This window comes from Chelonia mydas, chromosome 19 (assembly GCF_015237465.2).
Source record: "Chelonia mydas isolate rCheMyd1 chromosome 19, rCheMyd1.pri.v2, whole genome shotgun sequence".
Classification (NCBI taxonomy): domain Eukaryota; kingdom Metazoa; phylum Chordata; order Testudines; family Cheloniidae; genus Chelonia; species Chelonia mydas.
This window is the reverse complement of record NC_051259.2, coordinates 6,938,815-6,957,066: the sequence shown is the minus strand read 5'-3', so window position 1 is coordinate 6,957,066 and position 18,252 is coordinate 6,938,815. Positions and strand designations below refer to the sequence as shown.

Sequence of the window (18,252 nt, the reverse complement as noted above, 5' to 3'; positions counted from 1 at the left end):
CTCCCCATACCCACCCCAGGCCCCAGACTGCAAGGCCCAGACACCCCTCTCCCTGCCTTCCCCAAGTCTCACACCAACTGGCCAGGCTCTTGCCTCCACTCCCCTAGACCTGTTTTACGCCTCGCAAATCTGATTTCCAGATCCTCCCATAGTAATGGGAAAACTGGAACGCACTCTCCACTCCTGGTACCCATAATCCCGTCCACACCAGTTGACCAGTCCAGCACCACTCAACTTCACTCTGCATTCACTATTCTGGATGAACCCAGCCAACTCCCCCAAGTCAGATGCCTACAGAGACCTGCTCGTGGGCTAACCCTCACTTCCAACACTGGACGAGGAGGGCAGCCCTGGCACAGAAAGAGTTTGCCACAATCCTTCCTCATTGCAAAGCTTTGTGGGATCATCCTACAGCCAGTCCCCGCCTCCCCCCTGCAACCTGCACTGAGGAGTTACAATGGCAAGTGGAAACCGAGATGTGGCTGATCCAGGCAAATTCAGACGGGGTGTGAGTGACCAACTGGCGAATGGATCTTAGAGTCAGTGCTGGGGATGTGTTAGTTTGACCCCCCAAAATCCCAGAATTTCAATGGATTCTGGTAGTATCCCACAGTGCACTGCGACCCAGAATGCACAGAGCCTAGCGGAGGAACATTGCACCATAGGCTCTGACCAGAATGTTGTGCGGTTATTTCCAACAAGCTCAGGGCTGTGTGGATGCAACGATTCACAGGGGAAATGGCTTAAGCCAGCATAAACAAAGTGGTGTGGGTGCCCCCTCTTTTGGGAGAGTTACATCTGTAAAGTTACAGCAGAGAAGCACATACTGAAAAAACCTTCTCAGGTAAACAAGCCCTTCCAACTTGCGGGGCCAGATGAGAGAGATGAAGTAGAGAAAGCAGCTCACAGGAGGGGCTAAGCTAAAGCACATGAGAAGGGCTGCATTTCAGTTGTTAAAAATTTTAATTGATCAATGAAAGTAATTGAACAACTTCCCAGGGGTCGTGGTGGATTCTCCATCACTGGGAATTTTTAAATCAAGATGGGATGCTCTATTTCAAACTGGAATTAATTCAGGGAAGTCCTATGGCCCTTGTGGCTTTATAATCTATGACTTTACACCTACTTCTAGCCACTCAGAATAGAAATCACCCCACCAGATATGTCCCCTTACCAACAGGTAACCCTCCACTTTTGCATGTTACTGCAAGATTTGGCTTGCAGCCTCTTGGAAGAGAAATACAGGACAATGGAAATACAGCCCAGCCAGGCTGAAATCAGACTGACGTAGAAGAGTGTCCATACTGTTAGTCGGTGTAGTTTAGAGTGGTGCTTCTCAGCCTATTCCATGGTGCAACCCTGTCTTACAACAGAAAATAGTTTTGGGGGTCCCCAAGCAGCCATAAAGAAGGGAAGCTATTTGAGAACCCACAATCTAGAGGACAAGGCACAACACCAGCACCAGCAACTCCTGGATTCCAATCCTGGCTCTGCCACTGACTCCCTGTATGACCTTGGGCCACTCACTTGATCTCTCTGTGCCTCGGTTTCCCCCTCTGCAATATACCAACTTGTCTCCCCTGTGAGTTTGAAGGTTACTGAGTCACTGCTCTATGATGTGAGCAAGTGCTAAGAATTGTTATTCCTTCAGCCTGCCTTTGTTCCTCCAGGTGGCTCCTGGCCCCTCTCTGCTCTCCTTCAAGGTGAGCTCCAAAGGGAAACAACGCTGGGCTTGTGCTCTTTTTTTGCTTCTTTATGAATGACAGTCGAGGGGGAAGGCATTCCCAAACAGACTCTTTGGGGGTTGTTTGCTGTGGTTAATACCCATTTAACTTCAACAAATAATTAATGGTGTGGATAAAGGCAGCCTTTGTTACAAATTCGACAACCCTCCCCCTGCAATTAAGGAGTTAAGACTCCAGATCAACTTCGATTAGGCCTCCCAGAGGTGCCCCTGCTAAACCTGACTTGACCTTCCTGATATTTCTAAGGTACAAGCCAAAAACCTCACAAGTCTTCGTTCTCCCTCACAGAGCAGCAGGGAGGGGCACCACCTCATTCTTTCTGAGCCCTTTGCAGGTCACCTTTAAGCCATCCCCAGCGCGTAGTTTTGCTTTGTTTTGTCACTCCCTAACCCTGCGCTGAAGGTTTTGAATCTGGGCCCAGTGCATGTTTACCTTGAGGACAGTCTGGCTAGCCCATTCCAGCCACACCTGTGCAACATGCTGACAGTAAAGACAGAATGAAGCAGAGGGATCAAGTGTTGTCAGACAGTGTGTGATATCAGCAGGAGCCCCCTTGCCATCCGTGTCTCCCGCAGGGGCAATCCCTCCAAAACACTCTGTCTGAACCAGCACAATGTTCGGGAGTGAGCAGGGCGGGGTAACACACCCAGGCACTGGCTGGAAAATTCACCCACATGGCCAATAGGAGACACACTCCCCTTCTGGAGACATCTTGGGGAGTGTTTATGTACATGGGGGAATCCAAACTCTCTCCCTACAAAGACTTTGGCAAAAGATAGGGTGCAACTGGTGCTCTCTGAGCAACCAGAGCTGTGCAGGGGAGAACCCGATCCTCAGAGAAGTGACAGATGGAAAAGACAGATTAGATCCCATCTATGCCCTCTTCCCCCTCCTCAGCCATTATGGGACTGGTCCCAAGAATCACTGCTCTGATTTTTTAACAAATCTAGTTTTAAAATGCCCCAAGTAGAAGAAGGTTTCTAACCATCAGAAAAGGGAGGTTCTGGAACAACCTCCCAATGAGAGTCATGGGGGGCAAACAACCTGGCTAGTTTTAAAGAGGAGCATGAACGGGATGACATGATGGAGTTGCTTGAGGTGGCAGGGGACTGGGCTTGAAGGCATGGGAGGTCCCTGCCAGTCCCATGTTCCTGGGTTTGGCAAAAGCCCCCAGAAGTGGGGCACTCGTCTAATGGATCAGAGTGGGCAGAGAAGTGCACACGCTGAAATGGGGGACAGCTTTGCTCTCACAAAGCACAGAATTTGGGATTCAGGGCAGCTCCCAGAGGGTCATTCCAAGCCAGGTCTCACTCACTGTCCTCCAGGAGGCTGGGGCTGCACTGGTATATTGCAGGCATTGGATATTATTGCTCATTTGCTTGGGTCATACTTGGGTATGAAATGTAAAAAGCAGCAAGTGGGAGAGCATCTCAGTTTGTCAGTGCCCACACACGTCTGTTCGGGGCAGCTGGTCTTCCCAGGAGGGAGTCTCCCCATTTCGGTGATCATTAGAAGGGGGATAAAGCCCAACTCTCAGACTTTGCACTTGCATGGAACTTCTCTATGCAGAGCACTCACAGCACTGTATCACGACGGCAAAGTCCAGCGCGAAGAGGAGGAGTGAGGTCTCTCCCAGCAAGGCAGTGTCAGAAGCAGCACAAGAAGCCAGGTTTCCTGGCTAAACCCACTCTGCTCTGAGTGCCCCGCTTAGAATCATAGAATCATAGAATATCAGGGTTGGAAGGGACCCCAGAAGGTCATCTAGTCCAACCCCCTGCTCAAAGCAGGACCAATCCCCAGTCAAATCATCCCAGCCAGGGCTTTGTCAAGCCTGACCTTAAAAACTTCCAAGGAAGGAGATTCTACCACCTCCCTAGGTAACGCATTCCAGTGTTTCACCACCCTCCTAGTGAAAAAGTTTTTCCTAATATCCAACCTAAACCTCCCCCACTGCAACTTGAGACCATTACTCCTTGTCCTGTCCTCTTCTACCACTGAGAATAGTCTAGAACCATCCTCTCTGGAACCACCTCTCAGGTAGTTGAAAGTAGCTATCAAATCCCCCCTCATTCTTCTCTTCTGCAGACTAAACAGTCCCAGTTCCCTCAGCCTCTCCTCATAAGTCATGTGTTCCAGACCCCTAATCATTTTTGTTGCCCTTCGCTGGACTCTCTCCAATTTATCCACATCCTTCGTGTAGTGTGGGGCCCAAAACCGGACACAGTACTCCAGATGAGGCCTCACTCTGGGGGCTTTTGCCAAACCCAGGAACATAGGACTGGCAGGGACCTCCCACGCCTTCAAGCTCAGTCCCCTGCCACCTCAAGCAATTCCATCATGTCATCCCGTTCATAACCTTATCATGTTCCCCTTTAAAACTAGCCAGGTTGCTTGCCCCCCACGACTCCCATTGGGAGGTTGTTCCAGAACCTCCCTTTTCTGATAGTTAGAAACCTTCTTCTGATTTCCTGCCTAGATTCCTACTCAAGTGCAGACTGACCCCCCCATTCCTGTGTTACACACACAGACACACACACACACACACAGTGCTGAGGGAACAATTGCAAATGTAGCAAAATCTAAAGGATGGGCCAGTTTCAGTGTCTGAACCAGGACAAAACTATCACAAGAATAATTTCATAGATTTTCAGCTTGCTCCAGTTCAGCCACTGAACTGATGGGGGAATCTTAGTGGGGGAGGGATACCCTAGGGGGTCTGGTACCTCTGAAACACATGTTCAACTGCCAAGAAATCAAGTCCCCTGTCTCCCCTGATTCCCTCCTTGCTGGATTTGGGTCATGGCCCATTCACCACCCCTGCCCTCAGTCTCTGGAGTTCTTAAACTTTTCACACTCTGAATGCATGGAACCAGAGCAGAGAAAGCAGTGGAATTTGTACCCCACACAGTCAGCCAACAATAACAGGGTATTGTTAAGAGTTTTACTTTCTGCCTGTATACTGCAGCCTCCTGCAGTGGAGGTATCTTCCCAGCTTGGAACGAGGGGGAAAGCATATGTCAAAGGAAAATCTACTCCTTGCCCTCCCCACTCCTCATGGTGTGGGTTGGACAGAGACATTGGGAGAACAAAAATGGAAATCAATATTGTGCTTAACCAGGGAGAATGAAAAGTCCAGGTAAGAACACTATGCATGTACACAGCCCATTCACAGTAAGTCACTTTCATACAAGGATCTCAAGACACTTTGCGACAGTCATTAAACCTGGTGCACTTTTACAAGATAGGGGAAACTGAGGCACAGAGAGAGGAAAGCCACTTGCTCAAGACCACACAGCGAGGTAATGGCATAGGTGGGAATACAACCCAGGAGTTTTGGCTCCCTTCTGCCTGCCCTAACCACTGGGGCCATCGGCTAGCTGAGAAGAGAAAAACAAATCAGTAACTAACTCGATGGATGTTAATTGCACTGACAATGCTGAAAAGCACGGGTCTCAGAGAGAGCGCAGTGAGAATTTCACCAGTCCCAAAGCAGATTAGGATCTTTTCAGCTCCAGTGCTCCGAGCCCCAGCCCTGACTGACCATGGCAGAGCTGGCAAGGTGCACTTGCAACAGATTGCAAAACTCCGGCAACCTCAGACCCACCCAGGCTCCTTCCAGCCTCGCTAAAAGAATCCTTGGGCCCCTGCACGAAGCCCCCACATCGCGCAGCACCAATACAGACACTGCCTCCTACCCACGGCAGCCCAACCTTGCGTACAAGGGCACGGGCACAGTTCCTCCTATGTGCTAAGTGCCAGCCCCAGAGCCTGGGCACCCATCTGCCAGCAACAGGCTGTGGATCATGACTGCAGAATACCGTTGTACGGTGCATGAACCATACCAGCCCTGCTGGAGCTGCCATCGACAGAGTCCCGCCCCCCTCCCCCCCCCCCCCCCCCCCCCCCCCGCCCCACACGCTGACTGGGCTCCTGCCTCAGGCTCCTACCTGTCTTCAGCTTCCCTGTGCGGCCAAAATGCCAGAAGGACCTGGCCTTGGCATTCGGGGGGTTCCTCTTGTGGTGCATGTTGCCCATGGTGCCCGTGTGTGCAGGAGGCCCTTTCCCTCCCCCTCTCCTGGGTGGAGGAAGCGCGGGGTGCTACATGACCGCACCAAACAGGCTTCACCTTGGCCTGCTTCCAGCTCCAGAGAGCTGGCGCTCAGCTCCAGCTCCCATCCCTCCAGCCACGGTCAAGCCCTCAGATTTCCACAGGCTGCACTCTCCCTGAGCCCCGGAGCCAATCAGGGCGGACACAGAGGAGGGGCCTCCAGGAGAATAGCTGGGATGGGTTGTCCTCTCTCACCCTCCCTCTCTCTGCCCCTGCAGCTCTGCTCCCTTCTCGCTCTCTCTCTCTCTCTGCCCACACCCTGCCCCGTCCCCGTCAGGTTGGTTGTAGAGTCCATGGCTCTGCCAGGGAGTGGGATACAAAGTGGGGGATGGCCAGGATTGGCTTTAGGATTCGGTGGGCCCACCGCGAGGTGGCTCCTGGGGATCCTGCCCCCACCAGCGTGCAGCACAGCCCCCAGGCTCACATTACATCTGGGACCGTTCCCCATGAACGTCCCCTCACCCTCCTCAGCCAGGGTGGGGTCACAGCTCCCAAAAGCCAGCTCTGGCCATCACACACCCATCCAGCCCACCCTCACCGCTCTAGTGGAAGTGGGAGCAGAGCCAGGCGAGGGCAATAGAGGAGAGGTCCTCGAAAGCAAGTCACTTAATCTTTCTGTGCCTCAGTTCCCCATCTGTACAATGGGCACACAGGAGGGCTGAGATGATAAATACATTAAAGGCAGCGAGGCGCTCAGATACTACTACGGAGATGGGGGCCACATAAGTAGCCAAGACAGGCAAACAGGTCTTATGTACAGACTCCCAGATAGGAGAGCACACATACAGCCCATTTGCCCTCCGCAGCCCACTCGTCACATGAAGCTACAGCGATACAATGCAAGGGGGGATTGGATACCGATTAAATGGAGGTCACTTTGTGCATGGACACTTACATCGCCGTCTGCCTGGCTCGTGTCGCCCAGTGGCGCAAATTAAACCAACGTGAACCAGGTTGATCGTTCAATAAGAGTGTCCACACACACAGCTGCACTGGTTTGAATGAGCTGATTCCAGAGTTAACCCAGTGCAACCTCTGTGCAGAGAAGCCCTGAGGCAGGAGACCGTGAAGGGCACTAATCCAGAATCTGACATGCTGCTTTTCAAGGCCTGGCTGAAGTGTAGCTTTCGCCTCTTCTTTGAATTTGAAAATGAGATGGTGTGTCAGAGCAGGGAGGGGTCAGCTGGTCAGAGTCACGGGCACACGGGACGCGCTCCCTAAGGACAGTGTTTACGTGATTAATCGGACATTCTGCTAAGGAGGAAGGACGGCTTTGTGGCTAAGGCACAGGACTGGGAATCAGGAGCCGTAGGTTCAATTCCCAGCTCTGCCACGGACACTCTGTAAGACCCTGGGAAAGTCACCATCTCTGAGCCTCAGCTCCCGGCAGTTCAATGGAGATAGCTCCTCCTCCTTTCCTCCACACACAGGCTGACTTAGACTGAAAGTTCAATGGGGCAAGGACCTAGCACCATGGGGCCCTGATCTTGGATGGGACCTCTAGGCATTGCTGCTTTTGTAATACAAATAACTAACAGCAGCTGCACCCAAAATCTCAGTCTGTTTGGTGGCAGCTCTGCCTTGGAGGATGCTGGGGATGTGAAAGGATGGGTGAGCAACAGCTTAGCCTCTGTGATCCCATTGCTCGCTACACCCTAGTTTACAACACAGGCTTCTCACCAGATTGCAGGATCACAGCAGCTGGGGAGGGGGTGCTCAGGCTGGAGTCACATGCCTGCACCACATTCTTGAGTCTCCATGACGAAATGACGGAAAGGGCTGCCCTGGCCTCTGCCTCTCCCCTGCAGGTTCGCAGGATCCGACCCCAGGAAAGGAGGTGTCCTAACGCAGTGGCTTCACTGTGGCAAAAGAAAGGAACCTCTCCACTCCAGACTCCCCCCTCTCCTCCACATGACACAGTAGGGAACTCTACAGCAGAGTGCAAAAAGCACGTTGCATGCAACAGATTTTCCACATGACACATTTGCTCCTCTCTTGCCACGAAAAGGACCGCTTGTCTGGATACAGCCTGAACCTTCCCTTCCTGCCCTCAACACAGAAACCCTTCAGTACCCAGACTTCACTGCCTCTGATCACAGTGATCAGGGTATGGGCATGTGCTCGAGGCTCGGGACCTGCGGGTAAAGCTCTGAGGCACAGAAGGCCCCACAGGGGTGCAGAGGCCTCAGAGCTGGACTGAGCCTGTGTTTGGTGGGATTAAGAAGGACAGTGGGCCCCCTGGGCTGGCCTGGTTTATATGCCATGTAGAGACAACCTGCTGAGCCCAGGGAGCTGCTGGCCTCACTAGTTTCAGATCTTGCGGCCTCTGTGGCCCCTTCTATCTCAAGTGCATGAGTGTCGCTCTTAGTTACAATCCAGATCAGCCAGGAGCCCCACCACCTACCCACTGAGAGCAGCTCATTACCCAGCTGCTTACTGTTTGCACTGGAACAGACCCTGTCACAAGACCCATGGCAAAGCCCCCAGCACGGTCATGTCTGCACACTAGCTGCAGCTGGCCGTGTACATCTCTGCCTTCTGGACTCAGATTTTACCACATTGCACTCCAGGGTCCTCTCAGAACACACTCCAGCAGCCCGGAAGCATCACAGACTCTCCCAGCATGTCATTCACATCGAGGAGGCACACTCTTATTGCTACAAAACCAGGTGACAGCAAGGCCAGCAAGGATGGGGACGCAGCGCAAGGGGCCTTTCTGCCTCTAGCATGTGCTGTGGAAGAAACCCCCTAGTTATTCATCAAGGGGACTGGGTGGTTCAGGGGGTTGGTGGTGAGATATGGAGCCTTTCACCACTCGGTGACCAGTTCAAACACAGCTTGGGTCCCTAGCGGCCAGTCGTTCCCCTGCTGGTGGCAGTTTAGTGGCCCACGTGAGAGGAGTTGACGGTCTCAGTCCAGTTCCTGTAAGCGTCCACATCACAGACCTGACACCAGCTGGGCACCCTGGGGGATGGCCAAAGGACTGAACGGCCCATGGAGATTGAGCAGCCCTCTTCACCCCCACAGCTGTTTCCTTCCAGTCAGAACTGAAGCTCACTGATCGGGCAACGAGTGGGAAAGCTCCCCCCACCAAGCCTAGGCCAGACCTGTTCTGTGGCTAAACAAACATCTTCAGTTCCCCGGGCTGCCAATCTGGCATCTTTCCAGTCCAAAACTCTGCATCAAAGCCCACAATTTGAGGTTTCAGTACTAGTCCCTCGACCTATGTCCCTCCTCTTTACTATGCTGAGAAAGGTTACAATCTCCACAGTCACTGTAGCCTAGCTTTTAACCCATTATACCAATGAGTCAAAGTCCTACAGTGATGGGACCCTTCTCTCTTGGCAGAAGGAGCAGATAAGCCAGCCCTACGATTTTCTACCCTCGATATGCCAATGAACAGACACAGAGCATGATCTGGGCTACTAGGATGATCTCTTAAAGGGGAAATGGAACACTGAGGGGAAAAAAGGGTAACACAAAAAATGTTTAAGATCCCAAACCTTTAACAGAAAAAAGAAAAACCCAGAAGGGTTTCCACTCATGTCCTGCAAAGCCCAAGTCCAGGCCCCCAAGTCTTGCTATGACTGATGGCAGCGCTAGCACCCCCAGCGGTGGGTTCCCCCCTGCTCCGGCTGAGGTGTTCAGGTGCTCATCACCTGTAGCAGTAGACACAGAAAACCCAACGGCGTGAACTCCAGTTTGGCAGATAGACACTTTGCTCGGCTCTTCACCTTTCAGTGGTTTCTGTTTCTTTCGGTGCTGGAGTCATAGTCAATGATCATATTGTCTTATGAAATAAAACCGTCCTTATGAAGAGAAACCTGACTCCAGCAAAATAGTTTTATCGGATCTTATGGAACATTATTTGCAAGAGTAATTCTTCCAGTTGTCTCCAGGTGGAATAGCTGTGGCTGGCAGACACACCTCTCTTTGTTTAACAGAGAAGCTTACGGTTTCCAGCTCAGACCAGCCAGTGGATTCCTGTTGTTCAGATTTTCTGAAATGTCACTCTTTACTCTCTGCAGATTAACAAGTTCATTACCAAATACATTGAAGCAATTCTCCTGAATGAGAGACTCAGCCCTGGTCTACCTTCTCCTCACCCTGGAGCCAATACCCTCCCAAGGCGGGATCCCCACCCCTGAAGCTGGAGAAGGCAGCTCTGGGGAGTGCACATTTGTAACTACAGTACAGGGTTTAAAAGCAATAGTGTTTAATGTTTTATTTGCCCTGAAGACTTGGGATGCATTCGCAGCCAGTACAGCTACTGGAAAAGTATTAACGTGTCTGGGGATGGAGCGGGAATCCTCCGGGGACATCTCCATGAAGCTCTCCTGGAGGTACTCAGACAGCCTTTACAGAAGGTTTCTGGGGAGGGCTGCCTTATTTCGTCCTCCACGATAGGAAACTTCACCACGCCAAGCCAGTAGCAAGTAGTTTGGAATCATTGCAGCACAAAGCATGGCAGCAAATGGTCCTGGGTTCTGGTCGCATTCAAGCAACATTCGGTCTATATCTTTCTGTGTTAGCCTCAGGAGGGTGATATCATTCATGGTTGGTCACCTGGTTGAAATAGGGGATTTTTTTTGTAAGGGAACAGTAAAAGGACCCCGTTCATGTTGGGTTGTTTGCACTTGGCTAAAAGGGATCATCCCGGAGAATAGCCACACGGCGGGGGGAGGGGTGAAGGGATCATCCCAGAGAATAGCCATGCAGTGGGATAGGGGGAGGTGTGTGCTCCACATCCACCCAAAAACCGCAGCCCCTCCTTTTAAATGTGAAACCCAACCGGCATTGCTTCCTATGGGAAAGTATGGCGCTGCAGTTTGAAACCATTCCTGCATGTTATGAAGGCGGAAGAAGCCAACCCCACGTACCAAAAGGCTTACCATGGCTGCCTGGAAACCGAATTCTGTTGCCCAGCCATTTGTGATGTGTCACCATACCGGCAGGCGCTAAATATAAAAGGCAAAATGCGACCTTGTACCTAACGCACATGTGCTGTCTGCTGTGAATTCCTTGATTCACTGTGAAAGAGTCTCCCTTTTGTTCTCAGAAATGTATCATCTTAAATTTTACTCTCCCTTTTTATTTCCTCAGATGCAAATGTTTCTATGCTCCCCCATCTTCTCCGTCCCTGAGGTTATCGCACATTAGAAGGCAGAAAAAACGCATTCGCGATTACATGTTTTCCAAGCTCATGCAGTCCTCCTGCACTGATAGGGCACAGTTTAATGCATGGAGGCATTCAGTGGCAGAGGCCAGGAAAGCATTAAGTGAGCGCGAAGAGCAGAGGCAGGAGGCGATGCTGAGGCTAATGGGGGAGCAAACGGACATGATGAAGCATCTGTTGCAACTGCAGGAAAGCCAACAAGAGCACAGACCCCCGCTGCATTCATTGTATAACCGCCTGCCCTCCTCCCCAAGTTCCATATCCTCCTCACCCAGACGCCCAAGAATGCGGGGGAGGCTCCAGGCATCCAGTCACTCCACTCCACTCCAGAGGATGGCCCAAGCAACAGAAGGCTGTCATTCAAACAGTTTTGATTTGTAGTGTGGCTACAATAAGAAATGTGTCCTTCCCTCCTCCCGTACCCCACCTCACCCCACCCTTGTCTACCTTGTCAGTTATCTCACATTTTTTGTAATTACTAAAGAAAGAATGCATGGTTTCAAAACAATAGTTACTTTATTTCCTTTGCCAGCTGTGATTGAAGGGGGGAGGGTGGTTGGCTTACAGGGAATTAAAATCAACAAAGGGGGCAGGTTTGCAGCAAGGAGAAACCACATAACTGTCACACCGTAGCCTGGCCAGTCATGAAACTGGTTTTCAAAGCCTCTCTGATGTGCAGCGTGCCTAGCTGTGCTCTTCTAATTGCCCTGGTATCTGGCTGCTCAAAATCAGCTGCTAGGCAATTTGCCTCACCTCCCACCACGCCATAAATGTCTCCCCCTTACTCTCACAGCTATTATGGAGCACACAGCAAGCAGCAATAACAATGGGAACGTTGGTTGCACTGAAGTCTAACATAGTCAGCAAACAGCGCCAGCGAGCTTTTAAACGTCCAAAGGCATAGTCTACCACCATTTTGCACTTGCTCAGCCTATAGTTGAACTGCTCCTTACTACTGTCCAGGCTGCCTGTGTACGGCTTCATGAGCCATGGGAGCAAGGGGTAGGCTGGGTCCCCAAGGATAACTATTGGCATTTCAACATCCTCAACGGTAATTTTCTGGTCTGGGAAGTAAGTCCCTTCTTGCAACAGCTCCAACAGCCCGGAGTTCCTAAAGATGCGAGCGCCATGCACCTTTCCCGGCCATCCCACATTGATGGGATGGGGCACGGATCACTTGCTGGAGGATTCTCTGCTCCTTGAGGTCTTTGAACTACAATTTGAGGACTTCAATAGCACAGATATAGGTGTGAGGTTTTTTTTGTGGGAGTGGTGGGTGAAATTCTGTGGCCTGCGTTGTGCAGGAGGTCAGACTGGATGATCATAATGGTCCCTTCTGACCTAAATATCTATGAATCTATGAATCTATGTCGGTGAAACGTCCCTTGTGATCCACCAGTGCTTGCAGCACCATTGAGAAGTACCCCTTGCGGTTTATGTACTGGTTGGCAAGGTGGTCCGCTGCCAAGATAGGGATATGCGTTCTGACTATCGTCCCATCACAGTTAGGGAACCCCATTGCAGCAAAGCCATCCAGTATGACCTGCACATTTCCCAGAGTCACTACCCTTGATAGCAGAACGTCAGTGATTGCACTGGCTACTTGGATCACAGCAGTCCCCACAGTAGACTTGCCCACTCCAAATTGAATCCCAACTGACCGGTAGCAGTCAGGTGTTGCAAGCTTCCACAGGGTTATCGCCACTTGCTTCTCAACTGTCAGGGCAGCTCTCATCTTGGTATTCCCACGCTTCAGGGTCGGGGAAAGCAACTCACAAAGTTCAAGGAAAGTGGCCTTACACATGCGAAAGTTTCGCAGCCACTGTGAATCATCCCATACCTGCAACACTATGCGGTCCCACCAGTCTGTGCTTGTTTGCCAGGCCCAGAATCAGCGTTCTACTGTATCAACCAGCCCCACTGCCACAATGATGTCCCAATTGCCACAGCCCGTGCTTTCAGGAACGTCCTGTGTCCATGTCCTCATCGCATGCCTTGTGCTGGCATCTCTTAGCCCGGTTCTGCATAAACTCCAGGATAATGCGTGAGGTGTTTACAATGCTCACAACAGCAGCAGTAAGCTGAGCGGGGTCCATGCTTGCCATGGTATGATGTCTGCACGGGTAACCCAGGAAAAAAGGCGTGAAATGATTGTCTGCCGTTGCTTTCATGGAGGGAGAAAGGGAGGGGCAACTGACGATATGTATCCAAAACCACCCGCGACAATGTTTTTGCCCCATCAGGCATTGGGAGCTTAACCCAGAATTCCAACGGGCAGCAGAGACTGCGGGAACTGTGGGATAACTACCCACAGTGCACCACTCCATAAGTCAATGCTAGCCCGGTATTGAGGACACACTCCGCCAACTTAATGCGCTTAGTGGGGACATACACAATCGACTGTATAAAATTGATTTTTAAAAATCGACTTTTATAAAATCGACCTAATTTCGTAGTGTAGACATACCCTCAGAGGCAGCATGCAGGAATGTCCACATGGCTGCAGTGCCTCGCTTATTACAGCAGAGCTCTGAACCCTTGACACTAGGATACAACTGCTGCATCTGCAGAGAACTAGGACGTCTCTATTATATTACAGCAATGGATCTACATTCAGATTCAATTTCACTATCTCAGCTATTACCACAGAGCTGCATCCATGGACTTTCAGCCCTGACATGGTGCTGCTAAAGCACAGCACCTAGGAACTTCCAGTACTACCCACAACTACATCTTCACTGATATATGGTAGTCTAGCACCCAGGAATCTCCAGCACAGGGATAACAGCATCGCTTCTGCTATATCACAACCCTGCACCAGGGATCCTCCTATACAGATATACAATTAGGTTATATTGGCTCACCATGGCAAACAACAAACCAAATCATACAATTTCCAACAACTCTCTCTCATGGAGTGTATTTAGTATTTTATTTTTAACCACACAGTGAGGAGTCTATATGCTGCTGGGCCAAATTAATACCAAAAAAAATTGAAAATGTTTGGAACATCAACTCCGTCGTTCTTAAAACCTTGAGAAATAATATTGTGAAACCTAGATTAACCCCCCAAAAGATGGGCCAAAATCACTAGGACATCATTCCTCAATGATGTTCTATTCAAATGGTCTTCCTAAAATGGGGTGGTGGTCCACGTGCACTTTCACAGCAGGGCTAACGGGCTAAGGGGACACCTTAACTATCGGGGTGGATTTGCGATCACAGTTTTTTTTAATGCTTTTCTTCTTTCTTGTCCCCAAGTGAAAAACCCCACACACCCTCTGGAGAAACTGACTACACCCAAAGTACAGGCAAATGCACAAGGGTTCAGCAGTTAGGACACTACCGTGGCACTTGAGAGTAATTTCTTGCTTCATCATAGATTTCTTGTCCCTTAATTTCTCCATGCCTCAGCTCAAAACTGGGGATAACAGCACTGTCCTACCACACGGGGGTATTGCGAGGATAAACACATCAAAGACAGCGAAAGGCTCAAACGCCACAGTAACCAAGGCCATATAGGTACCTAAAACAGATAGATTAGATGGGATCAACAAACTGAATAAACAGAGAAATATCATTGTTTCGTCTCATTTCCCGTGATCTCAGGTGTTATTTGTAACAACAGTAGGTAAATTATTTTCAGACAGAAGCGTGGTGATGGAGTACCTTTAACTAGATTGTATCCTCCTAATACTGTAGTAACCCTAACAGGTTAACTAGACTCACTGTACCCTTCCATACTCCAGGGTGCCAACAGAGATTACAGTGATAGGATTTATTTCTTTTAATAAACAGAAGAGAGGAAGTTGGCCAAGCAGCTGTATGGAAGATTTTGCTGTTTAAAAGTAACAGTAGGGGTAATAGTACTTTGTAGGGACAGGGAGGGGTTCCCACAGCACAAGGCCTCAGCTGGTAAAGCAATAAAACAGCAGCAACCAGAGGAGAATAGGGGAAGAAGGTACCTCAAGCCAGGGAGTTGCAAGTTGCAAACCAGCAGAAGGAAATACCTTTCCGTGCGCAGAGTTAGCTTTTGAGCTCCTCGCAACAAGGTATCATTGCAGTCAAGAGCTTAGCAGGATTCTTTCTTCTTTTTTTTGTTGTTGTTAAAGTTTGGACATTTTTATGGATAATTGGAACATCCAGGGATACAAAAGAGAGGATTTTTAAAAAATTTTTGGAAGGGATCTAATACCCTCCTGCTTCAAGGCACAAGGGGGAAGGAAGACTGTTTCCCCATGGGTAGGTGATCCCAGAACTGCCTATTGCAGGATTAATTTCACCTTTCTCTGATGCAGCTCAGCTGGTACTGGTCAGTCAGAGATAGACTATTTGACGAGATGGATCACCGAGTTCTTCAGTATGGGACTTCCTACATTGTTACATTTCCATTATTTCAGTGCTCAGCCACCCAGCCTTAGTTTACACCCAAATCATGAACAGAGAACCAAAGCTCAGGGGAATTGGATCTTGACCCAGCCCTGACCCATGCCTTTCTTGACTTCACTGGAATGAAGACCCTGTACCCTCCTGCCGTTTTCTAACATATGTCTGCACCCCCTCCCCAGGAGAGAAGGGCTCTTATCGCAGCGTGGACACAGGAGGAAATGTTTCCACATGCATCCCAACCACCCCTTCCATAACCAAATCTAAGTCTTCAGAATGGGCAAGGGAGTGCGATGCAAAGGTGAAGAGATTCACAACCCTGGATTGCATCTCTGCTGGAGAACATGGTTCTTCACAAGATTCCATGCTGGTCTTTGGAAGGGCCTGAAGTACCTCCCGAAACCAGAGAAGTATAAAGAGATCAGCAGACACCACCAGCAACCTGTACAATCAGAGCCCTGGAGGTCAACCCAGACCTGCCTAACTCCAGACTTCCTCCAACAGTCCTGGCCCGTCGCCTCCTGCTTGATAACTGGAAAATTCACAGGCTCAGGCAAAATGTATTATTGATAGGTCCGCCCCTGTCATCAGCTCAAGGTAGACCTAGCCTCCATCCCAGTCAGTATTTCAGGCAGTGAAGGCTGAGTGTTACCTGACTCCAGTGAACAGCACTGCACCCAGTGTACATAAGAAACTAATCAATAACTTAGCACTTTAATAGCGGTCACTCTTTTCATCTTCAAAGCACTGCCCAAACATTAACTGAAGAATCCGCACAGCCCCTCAGTGACCTAGGGAAGTGTTTCCCCCCTCATTTTACAGAGGACAACGACATTGAAACACAGACCGTGACTTGCCCAAGGTCACATAACAAGCCAGTAATGGAACCGGGCTCCAAGCTTGCAGCCCAGTGCTTAGTCCCCTGGTCCATGCCGCCTTCATGGCCACATCATTAGAATGCAAATGGCAAAGTAGCTGGGATAGGAAGGGTGAAACAGGGTGTGGTCCCTTCATGTTTTGCATTTTGGAAGCGAGCATGTTATTAGAACAGACAAAGTGATTTAATCAGACACGCAAACTGCAATAATTTCATATGCATGTTGTTTCTACCAATCCACACCTCTCTCCCCGTCACACCAAGAAATGGCTGCACTACGGACACATGGCAAGGAACTCTAAGTACGGTGTACATGCTCCATGGCGCACACATACACATACACGGCCTGCAGCCTCCCACGCAAAAGGGAGATGGTTTCATACAGCAGAGCAGAGTAAGGCATGCAGCTAGTTTACGGGTCTCAGGAAGTGGGGCATTTAAAGCAGTTTGAGTGGGCATGGAGCGGATATCCAGTTTACACTTGTCAAAGGGCTGGCCAGCGATGCTGGAAGCATAATGCTGGAATCCTAGCTGGCATTCACAACACACGGCCAGTGTCCATAAGAGAGGTACACATGTTTAGCAGAATGAGAGCCAGGGTCTCTTGTGTGCTGATCCCGACTCTGCCAATGACTGGTTGTAAAGGCCCTGTTTTGAAGATTAGGTATGGAATTGATGCCAGTATTGGTGGGGCACCGCAGTGAGGAATATCACACTGGGTGGACCTATTATATTCAGATTCTTATGCTTTGCCCATCACCATGGTATCTGAGCACATAGCATCAGGGGAAAGCTGCAGCCAGACATCTCTGACAGGACGTGCTGGTATCATCCTATGAGACTGTTAGGTGAAAACTCAGCCACCTTTCAAAGATCTCTTTGAAAGAGCAACTTGCATTTCCATGGCTGTTCCCCTCTTATCACAGCTCTCAGTGTTCTCTTGAAAGCAATAAAAGACAGACCAGTAAAAGAGCAACTGAGTATTGATAAAAACAGCAACTCCCCACATTATGGATACCTGCAAATTAAACTAACTAATGCCCAGCGAGGGAGCCAGGACGGTAATACTGGACAACGAATCATGGTGTGGGGCACTCCTCTGGATGGATTACCACAGGAATCTGTATCCCCTTTTCCAAAACACCAGGCAGAAGAGACTTCATTTTGATGGACGGAGATACTAGCGTACATAGGGTCCCTAACACCACGTCCCAGCACTGGCAGAAGACCTCCAGGTGAGAAGGGACAACACCTCAAGCAGTACTTCGCTCTTACAACTTGTATACCGGGCCATATGCAAATGGAAAGAGGCCATGTTAAGAAGAACAGCACCTCCAGCAACACAGCATCACCGAGCAGCGAGGGCTGGAAGCGGGTGTATAATCCTGGCATGAAGGGCTGAGCTCCTCGTAGCATGGCACTACATAACATCACACACAGGAGCAGTGGAGGGCATGAGCATAGCCCGGGTTTTGTAGCTGTGCCTTCTCTGAGGGATCGTATCCTGCCCTGCAGAAGGATGGGAGTTGTTGCTCTAAAGGCCTTTGCCATTTTCAGCTACGATCTTACATCCAGGCTTTGAAGGCCTGCCTCCAGCAGCAGAGCAGCCCTTACCGCCACCCTGAAGTAGTGGGGAGGAATTACATCCAGGTTAGCAAGGCCAGCACCTTGGCCTGGCTGGTGATGTTGGCAGTAGGCCGTAGGCCGCCAGCAAGAGGCCACACCTGGAGCAGCACAGCTCCTGCAAACACCGTGCTGAAGAAGAGGAGAAATCTGGATTTGCTCCAGGTTCCCTCCAGTCTCTGTGACCTTCTGACTCAGCAGAGAGAGAACATACCCAGTGAACCGGCAACATCCCTTAGGGGAGGAATGAGATTACACAGGGCGCCCAGCATTCCCGATTACAGGGAACCGGAACAGGCCTGCTGCAATAGCCATAACACGAGCGAGGGCAACGAGC

At 50.2% G+C, this 18,252-nt stretch overlaps 2 protein-coding genes across 3 annotated transcripts in view; one reads left to right on the top strand and one right to left on the bottom strand.

Moving 5' to 3' along the window:
- Nucleotides 1-18,252, top strand: part of LOC119563990 (translation initiation factor IF-2-like) — a 52,199-nt gene that overhangs the window by 31,550 nt on the left and 2,397 nt on the right. The window contains exon 3 of the mRNA XM_043532435.1: nucleotides 17,850-17,991. Coding sequence (XP_043388370.1) covers nucleotides 17,850-17,991 — 142 coding nt within the window. The remainder of the gene's footprint in view (nucleotides 1-17,849; nucleotides 17,992-18,252) is intronic.
- KIAA1522 (KIAA1522 ortholog) overlaps nucleotides 1-18,252 on the bottom strand; it is a 56,684-nt gene that overhangs the window by 37,974 nt on the left and 458 nt on the right. The window contains exon 1 of one of the 2 annotated variants that reach the window (XM_043532389.1): nucleotides 5,693-5,958. The exons of the other annotated variant lie outside the window; for it this stretch is intronic. Coding sequence (XP_043388324.1) covers nucleotides 5,693-5,780 — 88 coding nt within the window. The 5' untranslated portion in view covers nucleotides 5,781-5,958. Of the gene's footprint in view, nucleotides 1-5,692; nucleotides 5,959-18,252 lie in introns of those variants that run through there. 2 annotated transcript variants of the gene reach the window in all.